This window comes from Hypanus sabinus, chromosome 20, assembly GCF_030144855.1.
Source record: "Hypanus sabinus isolate sHypSab1 chromosome 20, sHypSab1.hap1, whole genome shotgun sequence".
Classification (NCBI taxonomy): domain Eukaryota; kingdom Metazoa; phylum Chordata; class Chondrichthyes; order Myliobatiformes; family Dasyatidae; genus Hypanus; species Hypanus sabinus.
In genome coordinates, this window is record NC_082725.1 from 31,380,391 (window position 1) to 31,391,484 (window position 11,094).

General features: G+C 38.0%; 1 protein-coding gene across 3 annotated transcripts in view; it reads left to right on the forward strand.

Moving 5' to 3' along the window:
* The window catches only part of LOC132378400 (regulation of nuclear pre-mRNA domain-containing protein 1B-like), a 67,480-nt gene extending 58,439 nt beyond the window's left edge, over window positions 1-9,041 (forward strand). Inside the window, exons 7-8 of one of the 3 annotated variants that reach the window (XR_009507024.1) lie at window positions 6,723-6,963; window positions 8,601-9,041. Coding sequence is in view for 2 of the 3 variants with exons in the window: in XM_059945294.1 (XP_059801277.1) it covers window positions 6,723-6,872 (150 nt within the window). In the remaining variant the exon portion in view is untranslated. Of the gene's footprint in view, window positions 1-6,722 lie in introns of all 3 variants that reach the window. The other 2 variants (XM_059945294.1, XM_059945293.1) reach the window with 2 other exon arrangements.
* The last annotated feature ends 2,053 nt before the right edge of the window (window positions 9,042-11,094 follow it).

Here is an 11,094-nt window from a genome sequence, read left to right on the forward strand (position 1 = left end):
CCAGGGACAAATCTGTTTAGATTGCTACCAGACTCAAAACCTCTAAATAATTCATGATGTACCAGCGAACCCTTGCTCTGTAACATTACCAGATTGTGCTGCAGTTGACACTTTGCCTTAATGTCACCATTGTGGTGTCACAGGTTGTTGGACTGAGTTGAAAGAATACCATCAAAGATACCAAGTAGGAAAAGGAAAAGATGAGAAGGGAAGAGATCCTATGTAGAGTTGAATGGTGAACAGGAATTGAGACTTGCAGCACAGAGTGGTAGAAAGCAATGGTTGGCTGCTACCAGAAGAAAGATGGGACTAAAATCAGCAAATGGTGAAATTGAGAGCTGGGGAACAAATGAGGTTTCAGAGAACAGGATGCCTCAAAGTTAATGGAAGGATGAAATCCTAGGAGCTCTGAAAAGTGGAAAAATAGGAGAAAGAGGATAGAGATTGACCTTAATCAGTAATATTTCTTGGGATTGGATATGAGTAGAGAAGATATCAAAAGGTGACAACTGAGTGAATGGAGCCTAGATGGAAATAAGTAGACAGGAAACAGGATTAGATTGGGTACATGGAGAGAACAGGGGTGAACACTTTAAGAGAGCAACTTAAGCAGAGAGAAAGGCAATTAGGGGCTTTGGAAGATGTAGTTTTAAAGATGGTAGGAAATAGTTGGCAGAAATTTAATACATAAAGAAAGCTTGCCCTTCTTATCCCCTTTAAAACTCTGTCCTCACATGATAAGCTTATTTTTGATACTTTAACAATGGGAAAAAGATCTTGCTACCTACCCTATCTGTGCCTGTAATAATTCCAAATCTATCAGATCACCCCTCATCCCCCTCAACTCCAGGGAAAAGAAATGCAGGCTATCCGATCTCTCCTTATAATTATCATGTTCCAATTCACTTAATTTTGTGATGAATCTCTCATGCATCCTGTCTAATGCAGCCATATCCTTCCAATAATGTTATGATTAGAGCTAGTGGCCTGACTAGTGTTTTGTAAAGTTGCATCTTACTTTCTTGGGCATTCCTTAGGATTGAGGATGATTTGCTTCTTCTTCAGTTCTGAGATGGTTGTTGAGGCAAAGGTGGGGTCTATGGACTCAGCCACAAGCACAATGAAAGTGTTTAATTGGGTAGGTGAGTTGTATGGGAAATGGTGCATATTTACTGTTTTCACACAGCTTATTTTGTGCTTCCAGTGAAGGCATTTAAGGTTCTAATGCTGTCCTTAATGTTCTTAATATTGAACAGATAAAAGCCAGAGATTCCCACTGGTTGCTAGGGAAGTTTCACAATAAATAGAGCTTTCGAGAACGTTCTGAATTGGTTTCTCTGTACTCCTGTTCATGTTTCTCCAGTTGACCATTTGTTGATTTTGGCATCTCCTGCAAAATTGGAAGTACTAGGCAATGAGAAACCTAACTCTTAAGCTATGGTTGCATGCTGCTTAGAAGAAAGTGTTGACCATCAACTGTTATCAATAAGGATCTGGGCCAGGTGATAGGGGCTTTAAAATTTGGAGGGGAAGAGTTGTCTGTAGCTTACAGTGTTGTATACTGCACAAAATAATCTTGAGCTTACCTTAATGCAATTGCACAAGGTGCATTCATGTAAACATAAAATATACCTTTTTTATTGTTGTTAACAACTGTTGATGAGGACTGTCAAACTGCACAAAATGATCAAAGCTTGTGCACATCAAATCTTAGTCATTGATCACGTTGGGAGAAGGGTGATATACGAGGTTCCTTACAACATGTTCAAGGAGCCTAAAGATTATAAAAGGCTGATGGCCACAGTTGACTGATCTAAGCTTGCTATTGTCTCCTTTATGTTTAATAGAATTTATAAAAATAATTTGGGACAGCACAGTAACATAGGGGTTAGTGTAATTGTATTACAGTCCCAGCAGCCTATGTATAATTCCTGCTGCTGTCTAAGGAGTTTATATGTTTGTGAATTGAATTAATTGAATTTACTTTATTACTTGCATCTTTCATATACAGTGGCATGCAAAAGTTTGGGCACCCCTGGTCAAAATTTCTGTTACTGTGAATAGTTAAGTGAGTAGAAGATGAACAGATCTCCAAAAGTCATAAAGTTAAAGATGAAGCATTCTTTTCAACATTTTAAGCAAGATGAGTGTATTATTTTTGTTTTGTACAATTTTAGAGTGGAAAAAAAAAGGAAAGGGACGCCATGCAAAAGTTTGGGCACCCCAAGAGATTTGAGATCTCAAATAACTTACCAAGTTCTCAGACCTTAATTAGCTTGTTAGGGCTATGGCTTGTTCACAGTCATCGTTAGGAAAGGCCAGGTGATGCAAATTACCTCAAACCCTCACTCGTCAAACCTTGTCCCAACAATCAGCAGCCATGGGCTCAACTAAGCAGCTGCCTAGCACTCTAAAAATTAAAATAAATGATGCCCACAAAGCAGGAGAAGGCTATAACAAGATAGCAAAATGTTTTTAGGTAGCCATTTCCTCAGTCCGTAAGGTAATTAAAAAATGGCAGTTAACAGGAACGGTGGAGGTCAAGTTCAAGTCTGGAAGACCAAGAAAACTTTCCGAGAGAACTGCTCGTAGGATTGCTAGAAAGGCAAATCAAAACCCCCGTTTATAGACAATAGGTGCAGAAGTAGACCATTCGGCCCCTCGAGTCTGCACTGCCATTCTGAGATCATGGCTGATCATTCACTATCAATACCCAGTCCCTGCCTTGTCCCTATATCCCTTGATTCCCCTATCCATCAGATATCTATCCAGCTCCTTCTTGAAAGCATCCAGAGAATTGGCCTCCACCGTCTTCCGAGGCAGTGCATTCCACACCTCCACAACTCTGGGAGAAGAAGCTCTTCCTCAACTCTGTTTGACTGCAAAAGACCTTCAGGAAGATTTAGCAGACTCTGGGGTGGTGGTGCACTGTTCTACTATGCAGCGACACCTGCACAAATATGACCTTCATGGAAGAGTCATCAGAAGAAAACCTTTCCTGTGTCCTCACCACCAAATTCAGCATCAGAAGTCTGCAAAAGAAAATCTAAACAAGCCTGATGCATTTTGGAAACAAGTCCTGTGGACTGATGAAGTTAAAATAGAACTTTTTGGCTGCAATGAGCAAAGGTATGTTTGGAGAAAGAAGGGTGCAGAATTTCATGAAAAGAACACCTCTCCAACTGCATGGGGGTGGATCAATCATGCTTTGGGCAGTGCCAGTGGCACTGGGATCATTTCACTCATAGAGGGAAGAATGAATTCAATTAAATACCAGCAAATTCTGGAAGCGAACATCACACCATCTGTAAAAAAAAAAGCTGAAGATGGCTTCTACAACAGGATAATGATCCTAAACACACCTCAAAATTCACAATGGACTACCTCAAGAGGCACAAGCTGAAGGTTTTGCCATGACCCTCACAGTCGCCTGACTGGTCATCGAAAATCTGTGGACAGACCTCAAAAGAGCAGGGCATGCAAGACAGCCCAAGAATCTCACAGAACTAGAAGCCTTTTGCAAGGAAGAATGGGTGAAAATCCCCCAAACAAGAATTGAATGACTCTTAGCTGGCTACAGAAAGCGTTTACAAGCTGTGATACTTGCCAAAGGGGGTGTTACTAAGTACTGACCAGGCAGGGTGCCCAGACTTTTGCTTCGGGCACTTTTTTATTATTTTGAAACTGTAAAAGATGGAAATAAAAAAGTAATCTTGCTTAAAATATTAAAGAAATGTGTCATCTTTATGCCTTTTGGAAATCAGCCCATCTTTTACTCGCTTAGCTGTTCACAGCAACAGAAATTTTGACTGGGGTGCCCAAACTTTTGCATGCCACTGTACATGAAGAGTAAAAAATCTTTACGTTACGTCTCTGTCTAAATGTGCAATTATAGTAATTTATAATAAAGATTATGTACAACAGGATAATCAATATAACAGAAATACAGTTGTGTCAGCATGAATTAAGCAGCCTGATGGCCTGGTGGTAGAAGCTGTCCGAGAGCTACTTCCCATGACTGTGGGTTCCTCTGGGTACACCATTTCCAGCAAACATTCCAAAGAAGTACTGATTAATAATTGGCCTCATGGGTGTAATTGGGCAGCACAGTCTCACTGGGCTGAAAAGGCATGATACCGTCCTGTATCTGTAAATAAAATTCTGCCTCCTTTAACTGAACCTGTCTACATCTTCCACTCAGAAAAATAGCTGCAAAGAGGTCTAATTTCCTGCCCACCCTGCTGTCTGTGATTTTGTCAAACAGATCAGATATTTCTACTAACGTGGTTGTATATTAAGCTTACAATTTAAATATTAACCACTTAGTTTTCTTAGAAATGTATATGCCAAATGACAAGTAGGATCAATTATTAACGCAACAGGATTGTAGGGAAATTTCGAAGAAGTTGCCTTACCACTTAAAAATTTAATATTTCAGAAAGATGCTTCCACATCTGAGCCATTTGTCTATTTCTGCCTATGTGAATATTTTTACATTAGTAAGTTTTAATAGCATCACAAAAATTCTGGGTGAAGTGTTGATGTTAGTAACAATGGAAGCAATGGAAATTGTCTGCTGAAACAAGACAATTGAACTATCTTGGTTAAATCTTTTTCTTTTATCACCTTCTGCCGAATGAGCGCTATTGTATCTTGTCAAAGGACCCTCTTTTCAACATGCTGGGGTTTCATGCTGCATCAAATTTCACATTAGCTTCAGTTTTGAAAACAGACACTAGGTTTCAAACTAAATTGTAAGTTAGAAACTGGAACCTAAGTGCCTATAAGGCTACATTAATCAGTAAAGACAAATGATGATCAAAAGATATGTTTAAAGTTGATATTGATATGTGAAGTCCAGTTAGGAGACATATACTTTCTTCTGGGTATGGAATCCAGATATCACCTGCTTCACAGAGCCACTTCTGTATATAATATACTAGGACTTTTTTTCAGTAAATTAGTATGGTATAAAATAGAAAGAATATCGATGATTTAATAAGTAGAATTAGGAATCACTTTGCTCATGGATCAGATTATAAAGGTAAGTCTAGAAAGCAAAGTTTTCATTCAAAGGTCTACCGGATTATTTAACTCTATTAGGAAAGCATAATGCAGATTTAATGACAAAGAAAAGAAAATCTGCAGATGCCATTAATCCAAGCAACACATACACACACGTTTGATGCTGCCTGGCCTGCTGAGTTCCTCCAGCATTTTGTGTGTGCTGCATACAGTTTTAATGAATTTACTTTTAATCTCCTGTAGCTAGAATCTTTTAATATTTTATACTTTTATAGGAGCAATTTGCCTTATTCTCATTCCAGCTAACTAGCATCAGATTAGGAATTATCTTCCATCAATGCAGTATATCTACAATGATCCTGACACACCTCCCATTTTAGCATTTTTAAAGGTATCACTCTATCTGCAGCATTGGTCCATTCTTCAAGTATCCTATCACAAAGCAGATAGAGGAAATGCAAACACTTTTGTTTCTAGATCCTCTCTTCCCACTTCCCACTGTCCCAAGCATTTATTTGATATGAAAGAGCCATTTATGCGTACCACTTTTATTTTGGTGTGGTGTATTCATTGTCTACTGAACAGTCTACTGAACTCTCAGAATCAGGTTTATTATCATTGGCATATGCCATGAAATTTGTGTGTTTACTGACAGCAGTGGAGTACAAGACATAGAAAAGTATATAGAAAGTTGCAAAAATAAACTAAGTATAGTGCAAAAGAAGAATATTGTAGTAGTATTCATAGACTGTTCAGAAATCCGATGGCAGATGGGAAGAAGCTGTTCTTGATACGCTGGGTGTGGGCCTTCAAGCTCCTACACTTCCACCCTGTTGCTAGTAGTGAGAAGAGGACATGTCCCAGATGGTGAGAGACTTTAATGATGGAAGCCACCTTCTTAAGGCACCATCTTTTAAAGATTTCCTCGAATATGGGGTTGCAAGCTCAAATGCAATATTTATGATAATTTTCTTATTTCATGTAGATTAGACTGCTATTTATTTGCCTTTGGATTAGTCTATATGGGGGCATCCCTTTACTGTTTTCAGTAGCAACCTAGATCTGATGTTGGTAATGCCAGTGGAAGAGCTTGTGCATCTGAATAAGAATGCTGTTCATGAAGGGCCTACTACAGATCTGAGCCAAGTAATGCGTTGTGAAGGAGTGCTACTTTGCAGAAAGAGTCACATTTTAGGGGATTTTAAACTAATCTATTAAAATAAAATTTAACACATTCCGTTGCTTTGTTACAGGAAAGAGCAGGCACTTCCAGCATCCTTGCAAGCAGTTAATCTTTAGCAAAGATTGTAATTGGTCATTTGGCTTAATGCTATCCATAACAAAAGAATGGTGACTACAATTCCTAAGTCACCATTGCTGCCATATACTATGGCATGTTGTGTCAATGTGATAGTTCCTATGTAGTGTGAGTTCTTTAATCTACTAGGTGTAGGGTCAGTCCTCTACTGCAAGATTTTCTCTAGCTTGGTGGTTGGTTGGGGCCAACTTAACATTTTTGTTGATCATTTTTATTCAAGCTAGAGACATTGCCAGCGATGATTTGATGGTATGTGGACACTTGCTCCGAAATGTTTTATTTTCCGTCCCTGGCCCTTTTTGGTCAGGAGATTCAACCTAACTAACAAAATACAAATACTTCCATTGAATGACCACTTGCAACTTTATGTGTTTTACAGGAGTACAAGCGCAAACTGGCCAAAGTGACTCAAGTGCGGAAGGAGCTTAAATCTCATATCCAAAGCCTACCAGATCTGTCTCAGCTTCCCAATGTGACAGGTGGCTTGGCCCCCCTGCCCTCTGCAGGGGATCTCTTTTCAACTGATTGATACAGATTCTTCTGTTTAAAAGTCTTTTAAAGAGCATCAAGGAAGAAGTGAGCAGTTTTCAGAGCCCCCATATTTTTTCTTGTTTTAAAAGGTCAGAAAATTATTTTGCTGCGGTGATATTTTTGTATGTCTTCAGGGTTGTGATGCTAGCAAAATATGAATAAAAGTAAAGATTAAATAGAGATCTACTGTTTGATCAAGAGGAAACTGACCTGTGCACAGATTAAGCCTATTTGTGACTGTTCATTTGATGAGTAAATGTAATTGATAAATCCAACAGTATTACAGAGATCTGAAATACTTCACTTTGATTTTGATCATAGGGACCACGTAAATAGGCTGGTTAGCATGTAGATACCCTGAAAGTATTGTAGCCAGGTAGTTATCATTTATTTCATACAAAAGAAATCCATCATGTCCAGGGATGCATATTAACCAAATGTAATGTTACATTTCTGAACATTTTCTCATGTTTTAGCCTTCACCCAAACAACCTTCATCCCTGCTCCATTACAAATAAAAGAAATTAAGCATCTACAAAATTATTGCTGGATTCCAGTAGTTGAAAACTGACCCTAGTGTAGGGGTTGTGCTAACCTAATGCAAAGCAACCAAGTGGACTTCTGTGAAGGGCAAACTCAGTGGATTGGATGTGATACCCATACACCAAACCCATTTAATGTTTAATACTTTGGACCAGCTTGTGTCGCATGCTGCTTCCTAAGTTTAGTTGGAATTGGTGTACTTTGCTTCTGTGCTATTTATTTACAGCACAACTGATCTTTATTAAGTACATGAAGCAGAGTTTGGGTTAACAATGCCAGTTTGCTCTAGGAAGAATTAGTTTTCTTCCTTCTCAGTTATTTAGTTAAGAAAATGTAATGAAGTTGCTTTATTTGCATTATAATGTGATTACCATTTGTGAAAATATTAAAACAAAATATGATTAGTGATATTTGAATGCAATATTTTGAGTCCTGAAGTATAATTATTGTGAATGTGCGTATATTCTTATTTCCTAGCAGTTTGATTTTTCTATTTTGTTTACGTAAAGTGTAATGACACTGGGCCGGAATTTAAGTAACTTTGGTGTAAATTAATCGGCGAGACTATTAAAAAATACCTGAAGTTTTGTTAGTGAGAGGGAAAACCCTTGTTGGATCTCACAGCCAGAATGTAGTTCCTCAAATGATGCACATGGCTGCTTTTAGATGGGGTGAGGGTGAGTGTAATAATGTCTCACCTGCATTTGTATTTTGATATTGAAATTAAAGCCTTTAAGAAACACTTCTGGACTAAAAGGTCACTCTATACAAGAGGCAAGTATTTTAATCTCAAAAGTACCTCTCCATACTTAATCAAATACTGTGGGGTGGTAATAAATGAATGCTTAAAATGCTTGATTAGAATTTCCTGCTGCTTTTTGTTTTAGGTATTATCCCACCTAATTTAAATATATTAAAATGCATCTATGTAAATAATGAAGAGAGTAAGTTCAGACAAACATCACAGTGTCCATGTGCTTTTATCTCATAGTTTATTTTATTGCTCTCTAAACTTCCCCTTTCAATAAGTGAGAGATCTGTAAAGTATTTGTATATATTCTCTTTAGATTGCAGTTTTTGGGAATTTGTCAACTTTGTGTTACAAACATCTATTCCAAGTCCTGTAAACATGATGTTTTAAACTTTTGTAAGCTGAATTTCTTTTGCATCTCTCAAAATATAGGTATGTTGTGAAATGTAACATCAGACTTTTCTAATGCGATATATTTCTGATGGAAGCATAAACAAAGTGTGTGAGTGCACCTTTCAGTCAAGAAATGTGTGAGCGAAGAATTCCTAGCAGCAAAGGAGACAAAAGCACATTAAAGAATTGTTTTGGTAACAAAATCAGCTTCCAGAAACTATGTTGCTACAGTCCAAATGGCTTGTCCAGGGCAAGAAGGAGGAACGCAAAAGTGATCGATGGATAGGGTGGGCCACTTGCTCTGCGTATATAGCCACTCACATTTTATTAAGATTTATTTACTGGTGCATTTCCATGCATTTCAAACTGTTCTGCAATGTATAATATTTATAGAGTGGTAGAACTACAAATGATTTTATTTATAGTATTCTATCAATAAACTTTTAAAATAAAAGTATCTTACAAGTGAAACTCTATAAACGTATGACTGATTTTAATGCAATACTTTGTAAAGAATGTACGTTCACAGAGAAACACACAACTTCACAGTCCTGGGCTTCACAACACTATCCCAAATGCTGTATTGTCACTTTTGAGTGATCTTGGGTCAGAGGTTCCTAATGTCTCACCATTTAGACAATATGCATTTTTATAGAATCACAAATAGTCCTGTGATTAGGCTAGGATTAAATCGGGGGATTGCTGGGTGGCATGACTCGAAGGGCCTATTTTTCGCTGTATCTCAATAAATAGTAAAAACTATACTGCATAGACATGGGCCCTTTTTGCCCTTATCTGTGCCAACTGTCCTGCTTATCTACAATAATTCCACTTGCCTGCAATAGGTGCATATTACTCTTTGCCTTTCCTATCCAAGTGCATGTCCATATGCCTTTCAAATATTGCAATTGCTTCCTTCTTTCCCACCTCCTGTGGCTGCTCTTCCCAGGTAAGCACCATCCAATATGAAAAATGTAACTCTCACCTTATATTTCTCTCTGCTTGCCTTAGACCAGCGCCCTCCAGTTCTGAGTTCTGAAAAAGACTCTTAACTATCTACCCTAGCAATGCCATCCTAATTTTGTACATCTGAATAAGATCACCCCTCAGCCTTCAACATTCCAGTGAGAATGAACCTAGCCTATCCAACCTCAGGGCCATACTCAGAATTCCTTTGTAAATGACATATTTTTCTAGTGTTCTTTGCATTTCATTCTTACCCACTGATAAAGCACAAATAAAAACTACACTTAAGTAAGAACAGCATAGCTATTGTGACTCTTTAAAATTGAATTTTTTTAAAAATTCTATTGAACATTTTATTGCTTAATATATAATGTCCTCTTGGGCCTTTGTTGCACTCTCAAAGTCTTCCTGTTGATTTACCTTGAATACCTTGATTTACCTTGAATATATTGCCTTCTAAATACTTCCAAATTTTTTAACTTCCTTTACCCTGAGTGAAAACGTACAGTGATGAAAAGATGGCTTACAATGGCATCTGGAAACTTTTAACTCATTGTAAGCTTGATTAAGACATGGGTTACTTGGTTGCAGTTCGGCTAATGTTCCAGAGATGTCTTGGGAGGTTGTGAACCCCTGACAGTGAAGAACTAGTAATATACAACTTTTTCCAGAAGTTGTGTGACAAGAGGAGCATTCTGCAGGTAGTGCTGTTCCCACACACTTGCTGCCCTTGTTCTTCCAGATGGGAGGGTCTCAGTTTTGCAAGGTTTTTCAATGCAAGTTCTGTATATTTTGTCAAAAGTATATCATGTGGGTGCAGTGTACTGACGGTAGGGAGAACAATCGTTTAAGGTGGTGCTTGTTTAAGTGTTGGAGCTGTGTTTTTTGATATTTTCTGGATTACAGCTGTATTTGTCTAGGTCAGTGAGGAATATTCAATCATGGTCCTGATTGGTTTCTTGCACATTCTGGAAAGATTATTTCCCCATAATCTTCTGAACCCGGATCAAAGTTTGTTTAAAGTTTATTCCCTTGAATATGTGACTCATAACATCAGTAAGATTCTTGTGCATGGTGCAGAGCAACAGTATGATATGAACTACATGTCTACCAGTGGTATTTTTGAGCTAAACACTAGCACCATGAAACAAATTGCATGGATAACTGTGCAACATATCCCTCTGATTCTACATACTCTATGTAACATGCTAGTATCTCCACAAATTTTTCATTCAAAGGGGCTGCTTTTTTTTTTAAAAAAACATTTACGATGGAAGATGTTGAGAGGCTGTGTTGGGTTATGCAGGTACAACAACTGGAGGTTGAATAGAAGTAATGTCCCACCTTCCCTTTTGGCTTCCAGTACCTCTAACCACTTTGGTCAAGTCATCCTTTCCCTGCCAGTTCACTTTACTATTATATCTAGTTAGCCAGATAAACACTTGTTTGTACATTGGAACAGACTCGATGGGCTGAATGGCCTAGTTTTGTTCCTGCGTCTTATGATCTTAATCAGATTAAGTGACATAGCTAACAGAACAAAGACCACTTGCAAGAATTTGCTGAC